We start from the raw sequence: 26459 nt of genomic DNA, 5'->3' as shown, positions 1-26459 counted from the left end.
CAAAGTGGTGGTACAAGTGCTTTTTTCTTTTTAAAGGCTTTTGAAGACTGCCTAAGATTTGCATTCAGTCATACACTTAATTTAAATGTGCACTGAAATAATCCCAGGAAGTGTCAGACAAAAGGGCACAGGAGGCTCCAGAACAGACAAATTCAGCTTAAAATATTTGGATATGGTCTTGGATTACACATAGAAAGTCTATGTGCTCTGTGAAAGAAATGGGAGTTTCATCACATCTGTGCTCAGTACACAAATCTCCCAAGCCTTTGGGCTGCTTGTGACTTTCTCTCAGAACCAGTTATGGTGTCCTTCAGTAAAGCCTCCAAACAGAAGCTCACTCGCTGGGGCCAAGAATCAGCATGAAGAGCTCCAATTATGCAACCAACGTCAGGATTAAGCATCTGAGTGGGAGATTTGATAATAAAAGTTAAGACCAGTGTGGGGAAAAAGAGCCAACAACATGGATCACCCACCTGCTGTTTGGCTACTCACCATTTTGCCAGACAAACAGCTTTGTGGAGTTCTTCCCAGCTTTCCCCAAAGTTCTTTGACACCCAGAGGCCATTCTGAAAAAGTCAGAATCGAGAAAGATTGATCGCTACTGACTGAGCTACCTCTGAAAACTTCAGTTCATATCGGGCCTGAAGATGGAACACTTGAGAACAGTGAAATATAAGACTAAGGATGTGGAGAAGTTTGAGAGAGTCCAGAGGAGAGCCACACGCATGATTAGAGGTCAAGAGAACAGGCCTTATGAGGAGAGGCATGGGACTCTTCAGCCTGGAGAAGCGAAGGCTCAGGGGTGACTTGGTGGCTGCCTATAAGTATACAAGGGGTGTGCATCAGGAACTGGGAGGGCGTCTGTTCACCAGGACACCCCAGGTCTAAGTCACAAACTGCTGGAATGCCGCTTTAGACCGGACATAAGGAAAAACTCCTTTACCATCCGAGTCTCCAGAGTCTAGAATAGACTGCCCCCAGAAGTGGTGCAAGCACCTACTCTGGATAACTTTAAGAAATGCTTGGAGGCTTATCTTGGTGGCATGATTTGACCCCAGCTAACTTCCTGCCCCTTAGGCAGGGGGCTGGACCTGATGATCTTGTGAGGTCCCTTCCAGCCCTAATGTCTATGAAATCTATGAAGACCACAATGGTCCCTGTAAACAATACACTCTCAGTTTCCAGTTTGAACAGGTAGATGTTGCGACCAATAAAACTAGAGTGGTAGGGCCACTGCAGCTAACTTATTTTCCCCACCGTGGAAGACCATGCAATACCACAAGATGTCACTAAAGAGTCTGACAATGTGGTTTGTGGGTTCTTTAGTTACTACTACAAGGAAGCAGAGAGGAACATGTTCCCAGCTTTCTGCCCCTATCTCTTACTTCAGTGCTGAGGGCCAGCAGGTAATCCGAGTTCTGGGGGTGGTAGGTGATCTGAGTCAGTGGGTGGAAAGGGAGATCCGTCTCGACAAAGTTCTTGGCAAAATCAGATGATCTGAAGATCTTCCCTCCGCGGCTCCCACCAGACACGTCCCCTGTCAGAATCACCTGAACATGGAAAAAGGAGGGAATGCGGTCAACACCTTCACCTTTGCTGCCACAGCATCCGTGACATGGCACAGCCCACAGGCAGAGCAGAAGGCAAGAGCTGAATTAACCTGCTCTAAGAAAAGAGCTTCATGCAACTCAGATTTACCCAGAAATCCCTTGCCCTACAATTATAATGTGGTTTCCAGAGCAGCAGATCTCCAAAGGCTTCTCAGGGCCCTGAGAGAGGAGTTACCCACATTTTACAGAGTGGGAAAAGTGCGGTAAATAGACATGAAGCATTTTGCCCCAGCTCTCCTGGCATGTCTGCAGTGCTGGGAACAGGACCCAGGGTGCAGAACACTAGTAAGAGCAGCCCACTCAAAACCAACGTTTCAGCCTACCCCTAAAACAGAAACACGTTACAATCCAGCATGAACGAAGCCTCCATTGTAAAGCCAGGCTGCTCCCCTGCCTCCCCACTGACTCAAATGCAGCATAAATTAATTGGCAGGGGAGTGGATAACCTATCATCCTACCTTCCCCGAATTTTCTGGTCCAATGGCTATCCCAAACTCTGTCCGGATGAACGTGTTGTTAATGAGGTGCGTGATGTCCTGGAACTTTTTTCCATAGTCCTCACTGAGCAGAAGGAAAAAAAGAAATGGTAACAATGCTAGAAGTCACCTTGGTATGCAGCATGGTGCCAGGGTCACTGCAAAGGCCACTGCTGGGATTCAGGAGCCTCATAGGAAGGATGTTCTGGGGCACTTCCAAGTAGCTGTTCACTGCAGCCATTGGAAAGACAGATGGCAGGGAAAGAATTGCAGCTTTTCATGGTGCACACTTCCCAAAGATCTACACTCCAGCTGGGGAGGAGACTGCCAGCAACCCAGGACCAGGGCAAGCCAAGGAAGTCAACTGCTCAGCCTTCAGCCCCAACTCATTTGCTTCCCCCTATAAAAATAGGCATTTACCCCACTGACAGAAAACCTCAGCTGGGAATTTTGGTCTCCAAGGGGCCTCACAGTCCTTTACATCAGTGAAAAGACCTTTGGGAAAGATACAGGCACCAGCTGCATGTGCCCCAAAAGAACTGGGGCACCATCTGGTAGAGGTGAGTTAATGATCTGAATGGAAACACCCAGGCCCTGGGCACATTCACAAAGGGCCCGCTCTGTCCACGAGTGGGCAAGGTCCTCCTGGGTACAAGAAGAGAATCCTGAGTACGTGATACATTATCAAACCAGAACAGCAACTGGAGACTCAGCTTTCACAATTGCCAGAGCTATGCCTGGCTTTCCAGGTCACCCTTCAGCACACTCCCAGCTCCCCTGGGCTAGGCAGGGCCTCAGCTGTACATTTCTCAAGCAGAGAAGCAGATGCTGGGCATGCTTGGGCACCCAATGATTACTTCTGGCTCTGCACTTCACCAGCAGACCCGTACTCCGCAGGCTCAAGAAGCACGGCAATTAAATGGTGGCTTAGAAGTTCTCCACTACTACCGCCTAGGAAGGCTAACTGAACCTGTAAGCAAGTCAGTCTGCTTCTGGCCCCTCCTGCGCTGGGTGCAGCCAGCTGACTTCCAATAAATGGGAGAACTGCAGACTCATATCTGATAATCGAAGAATGTAACTCCCCAATGAAGCAAGGTCCACAAAACCAAATCAACCTACTGAACATCATGGGTCTCACCTCCTGTAGAGCTTGGACTGCCCGAAACTCACAATCACCAGAGGTACCTGGAACGTGGTCAGGACAAGAATCACCTGGAGACAAACAAAGAGAACCAAAGGACGTTTGTACGCATGCTTGTGCCACAGCACCGGGCACTTTTAAATGCGCCCAGCGCTGCTGTGCATACAGTTGTGCAAGTGTTGAAATGCACATCAGGGCTGAGAAAATGGTGGCAGAGCGCTTTTGAACTACGTCAGGTTGGAGGTGTTTTAGTTCAAAAGCACACTGCCACCATTTACTGCATGCTGACATGCATTTCGCCACTTATAAAACTGCATGTGGTGCAATGCAGCGCACGTCAGCTTGCATGAGAAGCAGACTTGATTAATCGAGTCTGCTCTGACCCGCCAGATCTCCAGCACATCTCAGGACAAAAAGGTATGTTTATAAATGCCCAAAGAATCGAGTCTGTGGAAGGCCTAATGGAAGAATCCCCTGAGAACACCAAGCAAGGTGGACAATGCAGCCATTGGCCTTGGTGCTACAACAAAACTTCACTAGATTTACCCCTACACCCATCTGTACTTGGTAGTTACCTTGCACTTTCACCTACCTTCTGCCCCAACCCTGTCTTCTGTCAAAGATCTTTAACAACAGAATCAACAACCCTGTAGATTTGTCCTTGTTGAGGTAGCCAGAGTCTATTTGGGACACTTCCCCTATCACATGTGACCCATCTGCTGGACACCATCTAATGTTCAGCTAACTCTAAATGCAAGCTATGGGCTCAAACCAGGTTGCCAAGTTTCTCAAGGACCAAATGCCCCTATTGTCTTCAAAGCAGTAATATGCTGAGTGTTGGTATCAAATGTAACAAATATGAAATGTATAGGCACCTTTGCCTGACAATGGGATTAGATGAGTGCCTATAGTAACTCAATCCCAAGGGTCTTTCTGTACTAAGGATCCTCATTTGTTAGAAAGGTGCTTTACGGCTTGTGGGGTGGAGTGGGGTAGGGGCTGGAGCAGTTCTTGGGGACCCTTCTGGCCTTAACTTTTATCACAGGATTACCTACAATTGCAGAGGCAGGACTCAGTGACCCAGATGGTCCCATCCAGTTTTGCATTAAGCATGCTTTATAGACGGATTCAGCCACTGCTGGGGAAAAGGCACCAAACCAACAGACAACTCTGATAGAGGCAGGGAAGGAGGGAAATTCTGCTCAGGCTTTAGGTGGGTAAACAAGCCTCTGACATCCATCCACGCCAGACCACCCCTGGAGGCTCCAGGTCTTATCAGCCTGTCAGCTTCTACTAGCAGAGCTGCCACTACTGTGGATTTGAACCTGGGGCTCCAAGAATTTCAGCCCTGGTGCTTTAGTCTCCAAGGTGCTGTGCAACAGTTGACATCACCTGTGGCACAGCAGACTGGACTACAGGTCTGAGAAAGGTGGCTGCCTCAGCAGTTCCCCTCTCTGCTAGAGCCTACAGGAATGCAGAGTGCCTTTAAACTGTTGACAGCCCCGCAGTGCAATGCACAGAGGTAATTACAGCTGTTGGAAAAGCCACCACCTTGTCATGTTTACAAAGACACACCCTCACCCCCAAACACCTGATGCTACCTGGCAGCAGCTCAGTTACCCTGCATTCACAGCCTTACAGTGAATGCCAGTTATATGGGAATATAATGCAGAACCACCATTCTCTGTGGATGGTGTGAGCTTTGCAAGCTGTGCCGTGAATCGCACAGGCAGTCAGGCCATCCTGAGGTGTCAAGGGGCCTCACTGTTTTTTCCTGGTATAGCAGAAGGTCTACCTCAAGCAATGGCACTGCTACAAAAACTCTTATCCCTGCACAGCTCCAGAGGTCTGCATACTGCTGAACTGACAGCCATTTCATACCAGGGCAGAGGGCCGCAGGCTTGGTACAGTTAGATGGATCTTTGGCTCCAACTCCGTGGTAATGAAGCTGACCATTTCCTGTCATCCATTAAGCAACAGGACCACCATCTCTTTCATGATCTTGTTCTCACCCTAGGTAGAACGTAGCAGAGGGTTTGCAGGGCATCCTATAACATTAAGATATTTGTATCTGAGGTTTTGGATGGCACAGGACTTGCTAACAGCAGGGCTTGAAATCAGTGGTTGCAGCACTTTACAGCATAAGGCAGGAAAAACACTGCTGGTTTCTGGTGTGGCAAGCCCTTTGAACCTACAAGGGTGGTTACCTGTAAAATAAAAAAAACCCCTAAATTAAAGCTCTTTGGCACCTACAAGAATGGTTACGCCCTGGAACAGACACCTAGAGAGACTGTAGACTCTTTCGCTGGAAGTTTTCAACTGCACATCAGAAAAACACTTTTTGCAGGATGATCCTGCCCCCTGCAGGGGGCTGGTCGATGGTCCTTTCAAGCCCTTTTCTGATGACTCCAAACACAATCATTGCTAAAACAATCCCCTGGGAGCTCGCAGCGGTTTCTACGGAAGGGATTGTTAGGCTGGTCTTAACTAAATTGGTTTGGAAAATAATAGTGACAAGGGGCAGAAAGTAATGTCTGCATCCCAGCTAGTCATATTATGCCAGGTTGACTTGCTGGGGTGCAGTCATATTGGCTTAATAGGTGTTCATGCTTGTCCCTGGATGCAAACAGTCTCCCAATTCCAGCAGCTTTATACCAGAATTGCAGCCACACTGGATAGCTGCACTGCTTTGACCGTGTCTGCTTCTGATGTTAATACATCAGTGCCAAGCTGCATTAGGTCTGCCCTCACTGGGGATATGGCCAAAAAGGACTGACCCTGCACATGCAGATGCTGTTGCAAGTGTCTCATTTTCAGAAACGCTCCAGCAGAAGACTATCGGGGAACACCAATTCCAAGCTGTCCTACCAGCTTATCCAATCTCTACCACTGGGTAGTTAACTGGTAGGTGCCTTTTAAGCTCATTTGTATCTAACGCATTACTTACTCCAGTGCTGTCCCCAACCCAGGAGAGTGATACTGAGCCGCTGAGATCATCAAAGACACACTGGAAGGAAAGAGAGAGAAGTCATTCAAACTGCTGCACTTTCCACTCCTGATCAGATAATAAATATCAACCCTTTGTCCTCTCACCAGTGAGGCAACATGCCTTGTGGACAGGACCCTCCCCCTTAAATGCCTCATCCAGAAGTCACTTCAACCCAGGGCAGTGATGACCCCCCCACCCTGCCCCATCTTGAGTGGGGGGGAGGTAACGTGCTGTGCAAGCACCGCGCAACAGAAATCCACAAAGACTTGCCTAACCCACTGGAATTTTCCTGCCTCTCATCATGGCATAGGTGCTCCCTGTGCAACTGCCCCTGACTTTGTGGCTAAGTACAGACAGTCAAAAAGCCTGAGGCTGAATCAGTTCAGTCTTTGCAGGTTAGTCTAAAATGCAGAGATTAAACTGAGAAACAACTGGATAGACATTGACTTCTGATTCAGGAAACGGAGCCATATGCCTGCAGGGGCTCATGCTAGAAGCCGGGAGTGCTACAGCACGCCTCTGTGACCCACAGCCAGCAAGGGCTGTGTGTTCACTTCCTCTTCCTGCTGCCCCCAAGGTCTCTGGGATTTGCAATCCAGAATCACAACAGCAGGACTCTGCAGGGTTGCTCATCACTTCTTCTTCCTGCTTCCAGGTGCCTCTGGGTTTTGTAGTCCACAACTGCAGCCAGCAGTAAGTTTTTAACAGGGCAAGGGAAAGGAAGTTTGACTCCTCTCCCTCGCCCCAGATCCCAGCCAGGATTTGCCTGGGGGGAAGGAGGACAGTCGCTACCTCTGCCCCCCACAACCCTTCTCTGCTGAAGCAGACAGCACAGCACCAGGCCAGGGCTGCAAAGCATGCAGGGGGACTGTGATTTAACTTGAACCAGGAAGGAGCCTGGGACAGAAGTTTCATAAACTGGTTTGACGCAAATCAGTTAAGTCTGATACTACATTCAACCAGGTTTATCTTAAACCAGTTTCAGCCATTTTGAAACTGGTATATGTGCACTGAACTTCTCTTCTGTTATAGGTTTAAACCAGTTTCTGATTACTTAAACCAGTTTATGTGCAACGTCTGTCCCTAGCCTATACGATTATCACAGACAATCCTCTAAGGACTATTTCTTGCTTCCTGCTCTCTCCAGTGGCTTCACTGACACACCGTTATGTGAAATATTGCTGGAACCCCCATGGGACTTCCCTGTGTGCCAAAAATGACAACACCCCAAAAGCTCCATCCAGTCTCACTGCTGAAGTCTCCTGGGCATGACCCCTGGGCCTCATCTCTCTCCATACACCCACTTCCCTTAGGTAGTAAGAGGGAGTCTGTGGTGGAGAGCACAGAGCACAGTTTCAGCAGAGACCTTAGGAAAATCTTCATGAACAGCCAGTGTGAGACCAGCAGCCAGTAAACTAAGAGGTCTACAATCACTGCTGAACCTCAGCCTTTCACTCAAGCAGTGCTTTCAGGCCCTAAAAGGGCTGGCTGCTGAGACACATGCACAAGTTCCACAGCCTGCACTTCTCCCCGAGCTCTGCAGCCATCCATGGCTTTTTCTTTCCCACCTGGATGCCCACCAATATGTTCATTTGGCAGTTCGGGAAAAGCCTAGCAATGGAGCTGAAGTGAACGTGCTTGTCCAGTGCAGTCATCCTCACCTAACCATATGTCACTGCTAAAGCAGAGCTCCATAGGCCCCACATGTCTTGCCTCAGCAGATGCCCCAAATCATCTTTGGTAATCCTGCCCTGGGAGAACCTGACACTATGCAGCACAGGCTGCTCCCAGATCTCCCCCCCATTCACGGGTTTGTATTAACATGCTGCTCAGCAGGGAGTGCCCTGGCAGCAAGTGGAGGAGTCCTGTTTGCAGTTAAGAAGGGGAACAAGGGGAAGTGCTAGGGCTGAAGGTTAAATGGGGCTGGGCTCCTTCCCCACTGATCCTGCTGCACATAGCTAGGAAGAGAAGAGGACAAGGCCCATGTCGCCCGACAGCAGGTCTGAGTGCACTTGCGGAGCTGTGAAACCAGGCTGAGTGCTTTAATCGCACAGATGCCAGAGCAAAACAGCCAGGCGTGGAGCTGTGCTATTGTGCTTGCCAACTGCCTGTATTCCTCGCAGCTCCTGTCAAGCACCCAGACACCCCCCCGGGCAGGGTCCAAGTCCTCGCCTGTGTTATGCATTGGGATGGGCAGACACAATGTCCCAGAGAGACTAAGCCAGCCAGCCACCTGACTGTACAGGGACGTGGCCAACCAGGGCAGCAGTGGTGCAAAGGAGGAAGCCAGCAGTACAGATATCATCTAGAGCACACAATACCCTCCATAAATGCCCTGCCCTGCCCTGCTGTTTCAGAGTGCCTCAATTAAGCTGTGCTCTATTCACATTCTCACGAAGATCTGAGCCTCTCCATTACAACTCAGCCAGCACCTGTGCCCTGAACGTTCATGAGTCAGCCATTGTTCTGAGCCAAAAAACAACTGGGCTCCTGAGTTATGAGCAGAGAAACTCCTCCCTCTTGGAACTGGGTGGCTCCAGTATACCTGTGCAGCTGGCAACACAAATTCCTTTCTTCTACAGGCAAGGTCAGAGAGACAGTCCCCATGGCAATACTCCTCCGGCCTGAGTCAAGATTTCCTTTTGAGCTCAAGTACCTGCTAGCTGGATTTCTACAACAGCATTACCACTCGTGTTGTCTAGTAGCTTTGGACCAATGAAGCTGCATAGGTGGCAGCATGGGGAGGTACAGAACGATGTTTCTGAAAGGAGGCGTCTACCCGGGAACCTCAGGCGGGGGCAGTGCCAACACAATTACTGAGCTGTTCCAAACTATGAAAGGCAGGCAGGCTTCTGGGAGAGCTGAAAAAGGAAGGAGACATGGGGAGGCTACCAGGAAGGATTTCACAGCAACAGCGGGGACCACAGGGACTTACTGCTATGTGAGCAAAGGGAAGAGCTGACAAGCTCCTTAATGAAATCCAGCCTGCTAGGACAGCGGTTCTGTTGTAAAGAATTCAGACAGACCGCAGCAGGTCAGAGTGCTTTTAACACTATGAATTCCTGTTTGAAATCTCTGCGCTTGTCTTGTGAACTGGTTGCACACCTACCAGCACTAATGTCGCCTAGTGCCCTGTAGCACCCCTGTAAAGATCTCAAGACACCAGGGTGCCGTGACATCCTGACCGAGAGTCACTGCACTAGGAGCATGGGCTAGTCTGAAGCAGACCAACATGAGGATGGAGCTGGAGACACGTTGTAATCTTACTTCTTGGCGGTTGTAGGAAGTTGCCAAATGTCATGCACTTTAGCACAGGCGGTGGGGATTTTTGGAAGATGACAGAGCTGTTTGCAGTACTTGAGGAGGGAGATTATTCAAAAAGCATACAGCTCACAGCTAGGACTTTCAGAAGTCAGAGAACCAAGGCAGCAGCCTACCTGAGAAGTAATAGGGGAGGAAAACTCTGCTGGAGACCAAGAAACAGAAGGCAAAGAGGAAAAAAAAAAGAAAAACCAGCACAAATTAAGCAACACTGAGGTTTCTCTTGCCCAAGATATTTGTGCTTGAGCCACTGAGATGCAAGAAGCTGGGACACAGCCAAAGACCCTGGGCAGGAGTGTACTGTTCAGGGCCAAGCCAACACGTTGAGGAGCAGCGGTATAAGGGCTGCAGGTGCTCTGGAGTGAAGCTGCAGATGGGTAGCAGAAGCTGCAAGACTTGGGAAAGAGGATCCAGCCTGCGCAGCTGCACTTGCTGCCTGCACACGCCTTGTTTGTGGATTCACCTGGGAGACAGAGGTATTAGCATCTCATTTAAAGACAGGAAACATGAAAAGGAGACAGAAGGGCAGAAGATGAGCCACATGCAGATGCTATGAATGCCAGCAGAGATGCACTGAAATGGATGTAATAGAGAAGTTACACAGGAAATTCAGGAGAGGGGTGTTCAGAGTTTGCAAAACCTGCACGCTATTAGTCACTGCCAAACAAGATGCACACAAGCTGCAGACCTCTTTGCCCTCCCCAGGCAAACCCATCTCTTTTCTGCCCTCCTCCCAGGAGGATGCTGCAACACATAAATACTGCTTTGACGCACACATCAGGGAGCACTCTGCAGAAAGAGCTGAGTCACTGCAGTGGCTCAAGCCCAGGTGTCCAACAACCCCAACTGGTTTTCTAAAGCCTCCTCCGCTTTGCTCAAGAGAGTCCTGGAAGGTATCCGATTCTCAGGGAATTAGGTTGTATTTTAATCTTGCCGGGCCTTGTGTCACACTCATGATAAGACCTCAAAATACCATCCACGTGACATGAAGTGGCTCTACTGTATTCCAGCAGTGGAGGAGACCTTGCATTTTCAGCCTCCTGGCCAATTATCAGCCCAACTTCATAGTAGCAATGGCCCAACAGCTCCCCTTCTCTCAAAGTGAGATTTTAAACAGAGCAATGGTTTCCCTTTACATGGAAACAGGAAGAAGGGATGCGACTTAAAGCGAGCACCGGCAGGCGGGAAGGACTCTGCGTGCAGTAAGCTCCAGTTTCAAAGAGACATCATTACACAGATTACAGACACTCAGCGATGAACGCAAGGAGTTGCACCCACATCGACACAGAGGGCCAACAGGTGCACAGCTCTTAGTCCAGAAGTATCCATCCAGTGTACCCATTAGAGCCAGGACTGGCAAGCAGGAAAGCTAGCAGGTGCTTTCCAAGTTGACTTGACTAGTACAGGGTTTCTCAAGCTGTGGGTCGCAAGAATATTTGAAAAGGTTGCAAACAGACTTTAAAAAATGGATCAACAAACTTAAAAAATGTATTCTCCTTTAAAGCTGAAAAATATGGGAAACCGCAGCTTTTCTCTTGCAGGCTGGCAGGGTTTCAGCCTGCAAGGGGCTGCTTGGGGCCCCCCCAACCCCACACACTGCAGGGGCTGGGGCCTGGGGGTAGCAGGTCGGGAGTGAGGGGCACTAGGATGGGACTGGCCAATGTCTACAAATGGGTCCTGGTACAAAAAAAGTTTGAGAACCACTGGACAAGAAGGAGAGAGACTCCTCTTCAGCAATTAAAACCTGTGCTCAGGATAAGCAGGCATTGGCAACTTGAATACAAACCAACTCTGCATGGAATTGAAGGGAAGACACTTTGCACTTTGAGAATGCCTTTCAGCTCAGGGATCATAAAGCAATTAACAGCTCAGCCCTCACACCAGATGCCTGCCCTGGGTGAGACCTCCATGATGCAGCGAGGCAACAGTTTCCTTTTGTTTGAATTAGGTTGGCTTCTAGAGAGCGTCAAGCCACATCAGGATCTGGTTTTGCTAAGCCCTGCATAAACAGCCTCCAAAACTGCAAAGAGGTGCTTGCAGTGACACAAGAGACTTAATGTAGGTCAAGGAGCAAAATATATTGCAATCCAGCTGCTAGAGAGAGAAAGCCAGAATGTAATTACAGTTGGAAAGTCACCAGGATGTGCTAGAGGTAGAAAGACATTTACAAGAATTATAGCAAAGAGGGTTGGAAGGGACATCAGAAGGTCACACCTAGTCCAGCCCCCTGCTCAAAGCAGGACCAGCCCCAGCTAGATCATCCCAGACAAAGCTTTGTCTGCCCAGGTCTTTAAAACCTTCAGAGCTGGAGCTTCCACCACCTCTCTGGGTAACCTGGTTCCAGTGTTTCACTACCCGTCTTGTGAGAAAAATCTGCCTAATATCTAACCTAAATTTCCCTTGCTGCAACTTCAGATCATTGCTCCTTGTTCTGTCATCTGAGAAAGGTACTGACCTGTAAGTTCTTCTATATACAAACCCGATTAGAAAGGGAGACTGCAAGAAACAGGGGCCTGAGCAATGTGATCCAAAGGAGGGTGAGAAAAGATATCACAGACAAGCTTGAAGAGAAGCCTCTGGCAAGGGTAGCAGGACAAAACCATTCTGTTTCAAGTACTATTAAAAATGACTCGACTCTGTTAAGGTCAAAAAAGCACAGTAACTAGAGTCAAGGAAGGACACAGGCATGGGTGAAGCATGTGGCCGCCCAGGGTTCGGACAGAAAGGGGGCCTGAAAATGATAATTTTTATTATTATCATCTTTGGCGAAAATGGTAATTTTTATTATTATTATCTTTGGCGAGGGGGGGCCCAATACTAAAAGTTTGCTCGGGACTGCCAGGAGTCTAGGTCCAGTGCTGAATAGAGTCCCCAATGAGGCATGTTACACCTGCTTGTGTTTACTGTACAGACAAATGCAAAGTCGAAGAAAATGGCTAGTTATATAGGGATACTTTTGCTAGGCAGAAGGAAGTGGCCACTCGGCTCCACTTACCATGGGAAAGTTTAGTGCTTTACACCCAACAGCTTCCTGGTTGGATCAGGGTTGGAACATAAGGTAAAACATGCGCTCCCTCCAGACAGCACTGGCTTCTGTAGCCCCAGAGGGATTGTGGCTTCAAGCCGAGCTGCTGCGGTATGAAAATCCCATTCAGGAAGGCTCACAGGAAGTGGCGATGTTATCCCACCAGCAGGCAGGCTACACCCAGGGCCTGGGAATTAGGACTGCTGGGTCCCACTTCCAGCTCTGTTCAGCCTCACAACAGGGTCCCGCATGGATGACCGAAGGGTCACTGAAGACAAAGCTGTTCTGGGAACCTCCACCAATCAGCCCCTGAAATGGCTAAGTATTCCTGTTCAGAAAACATTCACCAAGTGTTTTTCCTTGGCAAGCGTCTTGCTTCCTTTTCACCCTTCACCCATCCCCTTCCCTCCATACATCTTTAAGCGGTTTCTTCCCAGGAAGACAAAAAAAGGAATGGTCAATCTGATGGGCAGCAAACAGCAAGGAGCCCCAACGAGCCCAGGTACCAGGGTGCAAGAGCAGTGTGTGCTCACCCTCACTTGGGGCAGGGGAGAAGTTGTTCCCCAGCACCAGGGGCAGATAAAACCATCTAGGCAGCAGTAGCCTCTCCCCCCCGATCAGAGCGAAGGTTCAGGTGAAGGGGTGGTTGCACAGGCCACATGGATCCATGGAGAGAGAGCTTCCATCTGATGCAAACCTCTCCTGCAGAAACAGATCTCCAGGAATTGGACAAGACCACTCAGGTAATGTCTAAGCCAGGGATTCCCAACCAGGGTGCTGCAGCAGGGTGCTCAATCCTGACAGGCCTTGAGATCTTTTCGAGGGCGCTGCGGGGCACCATGCAGAGCTAGGGGCGCAAATGGGATTCACAAGATGAATACAGGGATTTCAAACAGGAATCCATAGCGTTAAAAACATTGCACCCTGCTGTGACCCAAGTTCTTTGCAGTACAACTGCTCTATTATTTTTCCAGAGTCAAAAAACAAATAAAAGCTCAGCGCTGGCGTTTTCTGAGGGGTGCCTTGATTGGGAAGCACTGGTTTAGCCCTGACAGCATTTGCTCCCTTCGGTAACTGGCTGTCTCCACAGAGACTTTCAATCCCCATGTGCAATAAGAGTCAAAAAACCCAGGCAGGTTTCCAAGACCTCTGCAGCAAGTCTGGGCAGCCGCTGCGCATTATCATACAAGGTAGCAGACAGGAGAGAGAGCGAGCTGTAAATTATGGGCTGTGGAGAGCTCTACTGGCTTCTCTCGGCACTTTCTAAAGCCATCAACACCCTGCCTAAGCAGCTGCGAGACGGTGACCCCTTTCCCCGAGAAATGGCACCAAGGGGCACCCATGTAGGGGCAGCAAGCACAGAGGACCCAGGTGAAGCACCAAAGCCTTTCTGTAAAAGAACTGTGGGTACATCCAGGGTCTTCTTGCCCCGCAGGAAGGTAGATCTGGCAGAGAATACCAGGGCATCGAGTCTCCAATGCCAGAGCGAGGGTTGCTTTTGGGTAGGGAAAGAATTCACAGAAGTTTAGAGCTGGAAGGGACCTCCAGAGATCAAATCTTCCTGTTCCTCCTGCAGCTTACCTCCGATAGGATCAAGACCTGAAATGCCTGCGTCAGCATACAGGGATCCCGACACACGCAAATAGCTATCTTTGCCCAGCTCTTGCAACCTTCCCGTCACCCTTACTCACTGCTCCCCCACGGTTTAAAGGGCTGTTTGAAACCTCACAGCCCTGCTGCAGAGAGGCCTTATCTGCGTGCAGCATCTACACAAGCAGCAGCTTTCTAGCCGATCACCTGGGAGTGTTGTTGTTCCCCAGTACAAAGCCAGGCCATTCACATGCAAAAAGCACAGGATTGGGGCAATATTAGTAACGCCCGTTTCCTGTCAGCTGCCACGGAACCGTATGGGGTTGACCCACCAAGCCAGAAGCTGGAGCATTCGACCCATCTGACAACAACCTGCACCTGCCCCTCGCACTAGGGCTCTGCCAGATCTTGGCCAACGGGGATCAGGTTGGACCCAAAACTGGAAAGAAAACAGGCACAATGAAGAGTCCCGCTGTAGGAATATAGACCCATTGCTTACTGGAGGGGTTGCATTGCTGCTGGTCTAATAAAAAGATATTACCAAGCAAACCTTCAGCGTGGCTCATCAAGGGCAAAATGGGGCAGAGAGGCTGTGGGGGCCAGATGGGGCCACGTGCTGCCCAGGGTGCACTCTTTCCAATGCACCCAAAGCCCAGTCCCTTGTGGTCACTACAGAATCCCAGACGTAGGAGCCCTGTGCACAAACTGCAACGCTCCGAGGCTTTTCAGTGCCTGCCCCAAACCAGGGCACCATATTTTCAACCGGCTGCTGCAGTGCCCCGCAGCAGCCTGCACAATGGCTGCAGCGCACCCCACGTGCCTTTGGAACGGGGGCATCACCTTTCTGCAGCACACTGCTACAGATTTACTGCACTGGAAAGCTTCTCTAAGTCCATCCCCACCGCGCAGTTCATGTAGCAACAGGAATCGCACACAGAAACCCTTGCCTCTTGCGAAGTAAAGTGAACACGCTAATCGAGGGGGAACGCTAGGAGCTCTAGTCTAAGCTTGTCGTTACCCAAGCGGCCACGCAGCCCTGTCACTTGCCACAGGAAGCCTTAGTGCTTAGTCCCTAACAGCAGTAATGATGTCTGGCTCCAAATGTCCAGTGAAGCCAACACTTTGGTTTGGTTGGGCAACACAGACAGCAGCCTCAATGGTGCAAAACATACATCACTGGGAAGCAGTTCAGAACAGGGGTCAGCGATCTGGGGAGCCATTTGATCCAGTCTGAAGATATGGGGCTTAGTCACAGGTGTTTTTTCCATGCACCTGCTGGGAGAAGTAGCATCGGCAGCTGGGTCCCAATACCCGCTCATCTCTGATCTGAACTGGGTCATTGTGGCCTGCAGCCTAAAAGGGTTGGTGATTTCTTGTTTTTTGGGGGGCATGAGGGGGAGGGGTTGTAAAAATATTTATTTCTATATAAATAAATAAATGTATAGATATAACTTTACCTCCAACACTCCACCAAGCAGCCCCTGCAGTTCACTTGGCAGATCAAAGCCCACTTTGATAGTTAAACCATTAAAAGCCCATTACACAGTTTGCACCTGGTTCTTGTTTAGAACATGACCTTCCCAGTCCTGCAACACAGCTTCGCATTTTCCCAAAGCAGGTGGCAAAAGGACAGAAAATATTGCTCAGCACTGCTGAGCCAGTCAGGCCAACATTGATCTAATTTGGACGTGAGCATAAGGACTGGCAAAGACAGCAGAGAGCTCTTGCGATTGCCCATTACTGGGCAGCAGACTCACTGGCCCAGCAGCACTCCCCTAGCCAAGCGCTTCCTGCACTGCTAGTCAGGCAGCTCTCCAAGCCAGAAATGGAGATCCTCCAGGCACCGCTTGGGGATCACTGATCCAGACTCAGAATAAACAAACAGCCTCATCCAGCCTGGAGGGACTCGCAGCAGCTGGAAGCACAGCTGCAAGCTAATCCCTTTTCATGATCAAGTGCAACTTCACCCTGTTTACTGGGGAAGGACACTTTGACTTCCGGAGAAAAGCTGGCTACATTCAGAAAGTTTCCCAAACCCAGGACAAATTGTACTGGGGTCATCACCTGTTTAACATGCAGTTTTCAAACTGACCAATTATTAAGGGCTTTGCCAGTGACCCTTCAGGCAGAAGGACTTCTTCCCCAAATATTAAAATAAGAAAACTGAGGCACGTAGCCCAAGCAGATCTATGCAGAGTCCCTGCAAGCACAGAGATGGCAGGAAGCGACTGGCGGCTCTGCTTGTCCTTCCAGCGGTTCCAGTTCTTTCCCCAGCCAGGCTGACTGAACCAGTTTGATGTAGCAGCAGGCACCGTACATACTTCCTGCAGTGTTATGGGCCCAGCTTTCTGGGTAGCAGCAGAAATTGTTCTCATGCTGCCCGGCATTGCTGCTGGAAGCAACAGCTTGTGGGTTGTTTCCAACGCAGGTTTTGCCTCAAGGCTTCAGCTGGCGCTCAGGCACCACCAGCGAGGGGCAGAGATCATACTGCACATCAAAAGCTGCTCTCTTGCAGTCTGACACAGAGCACACTTGGCTCTGCCGCCTTTTGCGCACAAAGCAAGCGCCCACCTTCCACAGAGTCAGACCTGCACAGACAGCAGCTGACGTAGAGAAAAGGACATGACAGCTGGCAGGTGCTGCTGCACATTACTTTTGAAGGCAACCTGCAGGAACACAGCCACCAATATAGTGGTCTAATCCTCAACTCCAGATTCACAGGTGGAATCCTGAACCAGCAGGTCACAGCCCCATCAGGAGGCTGCCCCATGTGCACATGCACTTAGATTCAAAGAAAATGAGGGCTGAAGGGACCTCAGGAGGTCGCATCTAGTCCAACCCTCTGCTCAAAGCAGGGCCAGCCCCAACTAGATCATCCCAGTCAGGGCTTTGTCTAGCCAGGTCTTAAAAACCTCCAAGGATGGAGAGTCCACAACCTCTCTGCGTAACCTGTTCCAATATTTTGCTACCTTCCTTATGGGAACGTTTTTACTAATATCCAACCTAAACTTCCCTTACTGCAACTTGAGACCGTTGCTCTTTGTTCTGTCATCTGCCACCACTGAGAACAGTCCAGCTCCGTCCTCTTTCAAACTTTGCTTTAGGTAGCTGAAGGCTGCTATTAAATCTCACCTCAGTCTTCTCGTCTAGACTAAATAAGCCCAATTCCCTCAGCCTCTCCTCAGAAGTCATGTGCCCTAGCCCCCCAAACCATTTTCACTGCCCTCCACAGGACTCTCTCCAGTTTGTCCACATCCTTTCTGTAGCAGGGGGCCCAAAACTGGACACAGTACTCCAGATGTGGCCTCCCCAGTGCTGAAGAGGGGAAGAATCACTTCCCTCGACCTGCTGGCAGCACTCCTACCAATGCAGCCCAGTATGCTGTTGGCCTTCTTGGCAGCAAGGGCACACTGCTGGCTCATATTCAGCTTATTGTCCACTGTAACCCCCAGATCCTTTTCTGCAGAGCTGCTGCCCAGCCAGCCAGCCCCCAGCCTGTGCTGGTGCATGGGATTGTTTTGTCCTAAATGCAGGACTTTGCACTTGTCCTTGTTGAACCTCGTGAGATTTCTTTTGGCCCAAGCCTCCAATTGGTCTAGGTCACTCTGAATCCTATCCCTACCCTCCAGCAAATCTACTACTCCCTCCAGCTGGTGTCATCTGCAAACTTGCACTCTATGCCATTTTCCAGGTCACTGAAGAAGACACTGAACAAAACCGGCCCAGGACCGACCTCTGAGACACTCCACTTGATATTGGATGCCAACTAGATGTTGAGACATTGATTATTACTCTTTGAGCCTGATGCTCAGGCCAGTTTTCTCTCCACCTTACAGTCCATTCATCCAGCCTGTATTCCCTTAGTTTGCCTGCGAGAATGCTGTAGGAGACCATATCAAAAGCCTTGCCAAAATCAAGGTACACCACATCCACTGGTTTCTCCACATCCACAGAGCCAGTCATCTCATCATAGAAGGCAATCAGGTTGGTCAGGCATGACTTGCCCTTGGTGAATCCATGCTGACTGTTCCTAATCACCATTTTTCTCCTCCAGGTGCTTGGAAATGGATTCTTTGAGGATCTGCTCCATGATTTTTCCAGGGACAAAGGTGAGGTTGACTGGTCTGTAGTTCCCTGGATCCTCCTTTTTTCCCTTTCTTAAATATGGGCACTCTGCCCTTTTCCCATCATCCAGGACCTCTCCTGATCACCATGAGTTTTCCAAGATGATACCCAGTGGCTCTGCAATCTCATCAGCCAACTCCCTCAGCTGCATCCCATCTGGCCCTATGGACTTGTATGTGTCCAGCTTTTTAAAACAGTCCCTAACCTGTTCGTTCACCACTGTTGGCTTCTTACCTCCTCCCCAAACTATGCTGCCTGGTACAGTAGTCTGGGAGCTTCAGCCTGTGATCACAGGAGAAACCCCACTGACTCACAGAACTCACCACCACATCCCTTACTACTTGGAAGCACTGGAACGACTAAGCCAGCAGGATCCCCAGGGTGAAGTATACCCAAGCAATAGTCTGTAGAGAATTGGGAAGCAGCTCTAGCTGGCTGGAGAGGCTGGAAGGCGCCTAATGTCACCCAACAAGTGCAGGCAAGGACCAGCATTGAAGCTGTGCACAGAGCTGCAGTCAATCCACTTCAAGCTGACTTCCACAGACTGACATCCGCTGTCTGCATGGACAAGGGGAAACAGGCTCTCCCCCACGTGCACATTGGCTCCCATAGCGGAGATATGGAGACTCTGGAATATAACCCGTATCTTCTGGGAGAAAGGACCCTCTCACGCTAAAGGACAGCAGGATAAACCTCAAAAATAGAGGCAATGTACTGAGCACCAGCTTCCAGATTTCACTGTCTCTTAAGACGCCCATAATAAAAGCCTAAGAGCTCTTGCTCGCTCGCTCTCTAGTCTCCAACAGGCACCATCTATTCTATCACAGACGGGGAGGACAAAACACTGCCAGTGCCAGCAAACAAACGCGCACATTCTTCTCTGTGCTGAGCCACCATGTTATTACCCACCACACAGATTTTTCTGACACAGCCTGTTTCTTTTAGACACTGTGGGCTTTTTATATCCCCACAGAGGCGCCGTGATAGAGGAGGGAGGTTTGGCTTGTGGGGCAATGCAAAGAATGAGGAGTGTCAGGAGAGCTGGGCTCTGCTCCCAGCTCTGTCCCGGACTGGTTTTGGGCAAAGTACACTGGACGGCTCCATTTTTCATCCCTAAAAAAGGGAGAATGCTTACAGTATATTACAAGGAGGTTGGACGCTAAACGCAATGTTAAAGTCCCTAGAAGGAAGCAGTCAGAGCTGATCACAGAAGCTTTGCCACCTTATTCCAACCGGACCAGGATGGTAGAAAAGAAAGACTGAAGTGGTCCATTAAGCCATGAAACCCATCCATCCCAAGGCCAGGCTATCACCCTGAGGAGGGAACGTAACATTAAACTGGCACGTTTACCCCAAACTTCAGGCTGTTTGCTTTAACCTTCCCAACTTTTGATAATGCACCAGATACTGTAGGCAAGCAGAAACAGACTTGAATCGCTTGGCCAGTGACAGGATTCACAGCTGTGATGGAAGCCATCCAAAGGCAAGCCCCACGAAAAGCAATGCAATGCCTGTCTGCTTTCCCCCACTTGCAGAGGTACATTGGGTAGCTTCATTCCTGCTCCCAGCTTGACCAAGCAGCAACACAACATTAACAGAAGCTGCTCAGGTTCGGTCAGTAAGATTTGGGTTGCCAGCAGAAGTTGAACATTTGCCCCTGGGTATCTTGTGCTTGGAAAAGCCAAAAGCAGAGGCAGGCACCGGGGCGGTGTCAGGGAAAAGGAGCCAAACGGATGTCAGAAAGTACCAGCCGCTCTCCCTGCGCCTCCAGCAACGGGGAGGCTCTGTGCAAGGGCTAGGAGACTTCTGCCCGTCAAAGCAGCCACAACACTCACGTGTTTGAGGGAGGCGAGGTGGGGACAGGACTTTTTCAATCAGTTAGTGACATCTGGGCAAGTCCTGGGAATCCCAGGCAAAGAGGAAGCTTTCACTGCACTAAACTTTCCATAGGCAGGCAAGAAAAGAAAATCCCTGCTCCCTGCGGTTTGGCATCTCGGTGTCAGGCGGGTGGATGAAATAAGCTATTGGGGTCAGGCTGGATTTACACTAAAGAGAAGCGCACGAGGGCTTGGCTTCCTACCAGTGCTCTGCTCTGGCACCAGGCTGGGCTTGGGGAGAGAGGACGGGATCTCACCTTTTCTACCAGACCTTCAGCAAGTAATCAGCGGGCAAGGTCTCTCAAGGCTGGTATTAAAAGAAACAGGACAGCCGAGTTTAGACTTTGGGCAGGGGCAGGCCTTTACAAGTCGGAAATATACAGGGCAGGTGAGATTTTAGGGCTGCCAGATTCGGCAGCATCGCTTCAATCTTATGCTCGACTTTTTCGTCCCTGCAACAAGAAGCTACCGTGTCCTGGGGAAGGGCTGCGCTAACGACTCTGATGCCAGGTATTACATCCAGTTTATAAAAACAAAATTCAAATGGGGAAGCAGAAAAGCCCGGAGGAAGCCACCCCATCAAGTGCTAACTCTGGATTGCCCTGGAAGGGAAATCCTTCTCCGGAGAACGGGGGTGAAGCCTGCCAGGCACAGGTCTGCTCTTCAGGCCCCCAAAAGAGCTGTAGGCTTCAGGTAAGGAATGGAGCCAGGAAAAAACCTGCCAAGAGCACAACGAATGTCTGCCGGGGCTGTAAAAAGAGCCCGAGCGTAGGATTTTCCACTGCGGATCATTCATTCAACAGCGGCCCCAAATCACCCCGCTGTCGCAAGAGGCCCGGGACGCTTTCCACCGCGCACTCGCCCCCTTCTCCGAAGTGCTCCCACGGGGGCGACGGCTGGAGCCCATCGCGCTGCGACCTGCGGGCCCACCGCCCTTGGGCGTAGCGGCAGGACGCGGTGCAAGTCGGAGCCTGACCCCACCGAAACCCGGGGAGGGGCGGGGATCCCTCAGGGGAAGCCAGGGCCCGGCGGCTCAGGCCGAGGGATCCGCACGGAGGGCGGCCAAGGTCTGCCAATGGGCACGCTGGTGCCGCGCACAGACCTGGAGACTGAGGCGCGGGCCCCGAGCGCCCCCGCTCACCTTGTGCGTGTTGTTGGTCAGGGCGCCCTGGACATCGCGCAGGCCGCCGCACTCAGGCAGCGCCGGCCCCCGGGGCAGCCGGGCCGGACAGGCGAGCGGCGGCAGCAGCAGCAGGACGAAGCCTCCCAGCACAGCCGCCCGCAGCCCCATCGCCGCTCCGCCGCCTGTGCCCCGCGACCGCCCCGCAGCTCCGCGCGCCCCGCCCCCCACGCCTCATTGGGCGGCGCGCGCGCGGGCGGCGGCCCACATTGGGCGAACAGGACGTCGCTCGGCCGCTCCGAGGTGTGCGCCCCGCCTTCCCCTGACAGCTCCGCCACCATTCGCGGAGCCGCAGCCGCTCGCGAGCTCGGATTGGCTGGAGCAAGCGTCAGTCTCTGCCATGGCAACCATAAAGCCTTTCAGGCTGGCTATGCGCTCTCCGTGGGATTCGCTCTTTGCCCCCACCTTGTCAATGTCTCGTTGAGGTCCCACCCCCTTCCCCAGCTCATTGGCCGGCCCCCGCTGCCGATTGGCTAGAGGCGCTGCTACTCTTGTAGGCTCCCTAGGCCGGCCTCACCCCCCAGGCTAATCACTCTAGCGACTGCTTGCTGATTGGCTGCGGGCTGCTCCCAGCCATCCGGCCATTAGCTGAGCGAGAGACGCTTGGGATTCCTGGCCCCGCCCCCTGCCCTGCAGGGAGACGAGCGGCCGGATCGGACGAGCGGGGCCACTCTCGTTAACCCCTTCGGCGCCGCGGGGCAGTACCTGTCTGTGCAAGCCCAGGCGCTCACCTAAGGGGGCGCTCGAACCTGCGGCCACGCGGGCAGGCCGCTGCTGCCAGAGGTGTCAAGAGCTGGATTAACCCTTCCCTGGCTCTGCCGCCAGTAGCCACAGGGGCGGCGGGGCGGGGGAAGCAGCCTCCAGCCCCTCTGCCCGGGGCACAGCTGTATCCAGCTCCGTCTCTGGAGGAGCAGGAAGCGCAGCTGCACTTCTCCAGATCGAAGGTTACCCCCATCCAGCTCTCCCCGCTCCCTCCTCGACTCCCCTACCTGGTTCTTCCCCCGCAAGCTGCTTTCCCTGCATTAACTGGAGGCCTCCATCCATCTGCCCTGTTGCTGTCGCCGATTTTTGGTCTCTTTCAGCTGGAGCTACAGTAGAGCAGACGTCAAATTTCAGGATCACATGGATTGTTTAAAATCGCTTGGATCCAGCACAAGCAGGAAGGGAGCCCCGAGCACCACATGCTATGAAAATTGTTGTTTGTTTTTAAAAGTCTCACCAGTTTTAAGCCAATCATGTTTCTCAGACTAGAGCCACTTTTGACTGCTACAAGTTGTCAGTCCTAGAGCTAGCCAGCTCCCACATGCCAGAGGGTGCCCAAAAGTAAACCCATCACTGAGCCCGGATGCTGCACTACTATGCGACTGAAAGGCAGCTAGCAACCTTCACAGCTTGGTGCGATTAGAACAGAAGTGCATTGCAAGAGCTGAGAAACAACAAATGATCATTACCCTACTTACTAAACAGGGTCACTCCATTTACTTTGTGTTGGCTTTGCCCTGAGGGATTTTATTATTTCCAATAAATAAATGAGGGTATCTGATGAGATGAAATTGCTGAAAGAATTAGACTGAGAGAGTGAGCGAGCATGCGAGGGACTTGCTGGATGTGAATAAAGAAGTCGTTCCAACCCTAAGCAAAGCAGCACAACAGAGACAAGGAGTCAAGAACTGAAAGTGAAGGGACTTGTAAAGTGAGAAGGCTGGAAGAACAAACCCAGCAAGAATGGAAAAAGAGAGCAGAAATGGTAAGAGCAAGGAGTAGGAAGACAAGGTATTTGCAGCAGCTGCAGAGGGGAAGAAGATAGGACTAGCTGTAAGAGACACTCTAATCCATTGGTTTTCAACCTGTGGTCTGCAGACACCTGGAGGTCTCCAGGCTATGTCTAAGGGGCCTGCACAAAATTATTATGATTAGGAGTTTACCTAACTCACGGTGAGACAAAGCAATTTTTGCAGTTTGATTGCAGCATGAAGAGTTGATTTCATGGGCATATTCCAGTGGCCCCATCCCTCACTGCTGATGGGCAGAGCCATAATACCATGCAATTTTATAGCAAATTCCACAGCAAGTAAATTATATCGTGTATCATATTATTATAATTCTAAATACTTCTTTTAAATAAAGTTAAATATATTATAAACGTATACATAGTATGGACTGCAATTTGTGTCCTGTTATTATTATATATAGCATTCTACAAAAGTTTAGAAATACTAATTAACATTAACAGAAACATTTTCACTGATTGGCACCATTACTTAGTTTCCATCACTAGCAGACAGTGGGTGCATCTACGCATTCACCAATGCACTTTTGCTACTGCACATTAAATTCAGTACCTCTAATGTGAGGTACTAACTAAATGCGCATTCAGCTGCCCTAATGCACAGTAGCGTGCATGCTTTTTTAGTGATGTTTCTTACGCAGTAGCCTAATTTTACTGCACATTAGCATGGTTTGCCGTGACACTCTAATGTGCATTAAAATAGGCTACTGCACATTGAAGTGCACATGTAAATGCACCCAGTAACTCTCAATCATGCGATCTGTAGCTGCAGTGACTGTCATATTGTCTTCTTCATATTGCGGTAAGCACTGGGACATTCTAAAACAGCGTATCCTATGAATAATACGCTGGGGATTTTTTTAGATTAGTTTTACAGGAAATGGTGGCCAGGGCAGTATTTCTTGGCAATTGTAGACAACACTGTTTTTCATGGTTTCTGCAAAAACCATGAAGCCAGGAATTAAGTACACACTTGATTATGATTGGAAGTCTGTGAATACCCACACTTACAGTTCAAAAGGTGTCCACACCTCCATTCGAAATTTTTGTAGGGGTCTGCAAATGAGAAAAGGTTGAAAACCGCTTCTCTAATCATTGGGTTGGGTGGAAAAAGCAGCACTCAGTGCCTCCCACCCACTGGAGAACAAGCATGCACATTGAACTGGTTTTCCTCGCTGCCTACAAGCCCTTGCCTGGTATAAACAGTCTAAAATGTTGTCATTCAAGGCAACAATTATGGCTTTACAAATCTGTGTTTAAAGTGTTATATAAGAAAGTTGGACTATTTCCATAGACAGAAGCAGCCAATATTTACAGGGTACAGCATAGTCTGAGAATCCAAGGCATGGAAATTAAACCTTTTTTTTTGCTTTTTAAATAGCAACCAACTAGCAGAAGCTTTGGTTTGGAGTGGCACACGCTGCACCACACCACAGCAAAACAATCTTCTGAAGCTACGGCATTGCTTTGCAACAAATTCATAGGAAGCGTCCTCGGAAGTAAAGACCACTCTGAATGCACAGTTAGAATAATAAACAAGATAAAGCTTCCCCCTTCAGTCCCAAGAGAGGTAGGAACTTGCAAGCATTGAAATCAAGGGAGGTTGTGAAGGATGAATTGGGCTAGGAGCTAACATGCAACCAAAATTAAGCCTCTTTAACAGAGTTAAAAGGGAGAGAATGGCTTATCTCACCACAGCAGCTGATAAAATCATTATGGACTCTACCCAAGGTCACTGACAAATAGATTTAAAACCACCGACAGTTTCTGGCTCTTCATATTCATTCCATATTCCCTTGCAAATCAAAAAGGATTTACCAACAGAGACCTTAATCTTGCTATTGTCACTACTTCATACTTTTATTTTTAACTCTTGACCCTACTTGAAACTGTAGGCAATTAAAAACAAGGACATCTGACTTTCTACCTAGGCTGTGGTACCCAGGCAGCCTGCAGGGTTGGGGAAAAGGTAGCAAAAGGTGCAAATGAAAGGCACTCGACTGAAACAGCAGAGCAGCAGCAAGGATCTATCTTTCTGAGATTCCCCAACTTGTATTTGGCTTGTTGGCCGCCTTACAACAATCTCAAGTGTTTTGGTTCTCACCAGACCCTAGAGGGATCAGACATAAGAATACAAAGCCTTGATTTTTAAGTTAGAAGGAAACCGTGGCAGCATCACATGGCTACTGGTACCAGCTACCATGCGATTCGGGTAGGAAATAAAAGGACTAGTTCTTTGTTTGAAAGCTACAAAGGGAAGAATTACTTTTTTGTATTTTTGTTTCCTAAAAAAACTAGTCTGAATAGCACCGTTTTCTGGAACAACAAAATTCATAATGTCACAGATTGGGAATATTTGTGCAGTGACTGGAAACCCTACTAGGCAATACTATTGTTGCCCCAGGATTTCTTTTACCAGAGACCCCCAAGGATTGCCATGGCCCCTTGTCCGATTTGGTATCAAGTGAACTTTATTAGTAACCCCTAGGCTTATTACAAGCTTATTATCTTTGTAATATGACCCAGCAAGAAGTTCCTTCAGGCATTACAGCAGCAACCTTCAGTGGTACTGGCTTCAGATCCTCTGCTGGGTGTGTGGGATGTTACTTTCTGGATTCCTTGTTGTCCGAACAAAAATTTCAAGGTTGCTCCTGCCTCCCCAAGGTGGCAAACACAGAACACACACCGTCTTTTGTTTATTCACGACTTTCGTAATTCTCTCATCTCAAACTGTCCAATCCTTAAGATTCTTCCCTCACCTTTTTAGATAAGGGACTCTGCCCCTATTCTGTTTTTGGCTTCCTTTCCTTTCAGGGAAAACTACTGTACCTGGTTAGCCCACTATACCAATCACAGCACTCATTTCTCCCAGTGCCTAATAAGGCACTCTGTACAATTTAATTGCTTAGTTCTGGGAAGGCCTCAAGTTATGTTAAGAGCCTAAGCATAACTCAGTTTGCCTGCTACAACTGTAGTAAGCCAAAGTCTAAAGACAGTAACATTCAATATCTAAATCCTATATTTATCTTACACGCAACTTTCAGTTACTGGACCTTGGACATTACACTGATAGAAACCAGAATACGATCCATTAGGCATATTCTTAGGGGTGGTATAGTCCCGTGTGGACTGGGACTCTGAACACTTCAGTTCTATTAGGGGGGGCTGGACCTGATGATCTGTCCTTCCAGCCCCTAACATCTGTGAAACTGTTATTGGCTCTCACCATCCTGCTGGGTTCCCCAAATACAGAGTAACAGTAAAATTAAGTTTTGTGCAAGCTGCCTGGCAGTTAACACCATCAATAAAACTCCTGTTGGAGGTTCAGCAGCCTGG

The 26459-nt window shown here is 49.7% G+C and overlaps 1 protein-coding gene and 1 long non-coding RNA gene across 3 annotated transcripts in view; one reads left to right on the top strand and one right to left on the bottom strand.

The window, feature by feature from the left end:
• SORT1 (sortilin 1) overlaps positions 1–21470 on the bottom strand; it is a 42419-nt gene extending 20949 nt beyond the window's left edge. For both annotated transcript variants that reach the window (XM_019546289.1, XM_019546290.1), the window contains exons 1-6: positions 21296–21470; positions 6175–6234; positions 3225–3298; positions 2069–2171; positions 1386–1550; positions 493–566 (exon numbers count right to left, since the gene is read on the bottom strand). In XM_019546289.1, coding sequence (XP_019401834.1) covers positions 493–566; positions 1386–1550; positions 2069–2171; positions 3225–3298; positions 6175–6234; positions 21296–21445 — 626 coding nt within the window. In that variant the 5' untranslated portion in view covers positions 21446–21470. The remainder of the gene's footprint in view (positions 1–492; positions 567–1385; positions 1551–2068; positions 2172–3224; positions 3299–6174; positions 6235–21295) is intronic.
• Positions 21471–21960: 490 nt separating this feature from the next.
• On the top strand, positions 21961–23094 carry LOC109317481. Its single transcript, XR_002103053.1, has 2 exons — positions 21961–22117; positions 22417–23094. It is a non-coding gene; the product is annotated as an uncharacterized LOC109317481 (long non-coding RNA).
• The last annotated feature ends 3365 nt before the right edge of the window (positions 23095–26459 follow it).

Source organism: Crocodylus porosus, unplaced genomic scaffold (assembly GCF_001723895.1).
Source record: "Crocodylus porosus isolate Cpor-Errol unplaced genomic scaffold, CroPor_comp1, whole genome shotgun sequence".
NCBI lineage: Eukaryota > Metazoa > Chordata > Crocodylia > Crocodylidae > Crocodylus > Crocodylus porosus.
This window is presented reverse-complemented; position numbering and strand designations above follow the sequence as displayed.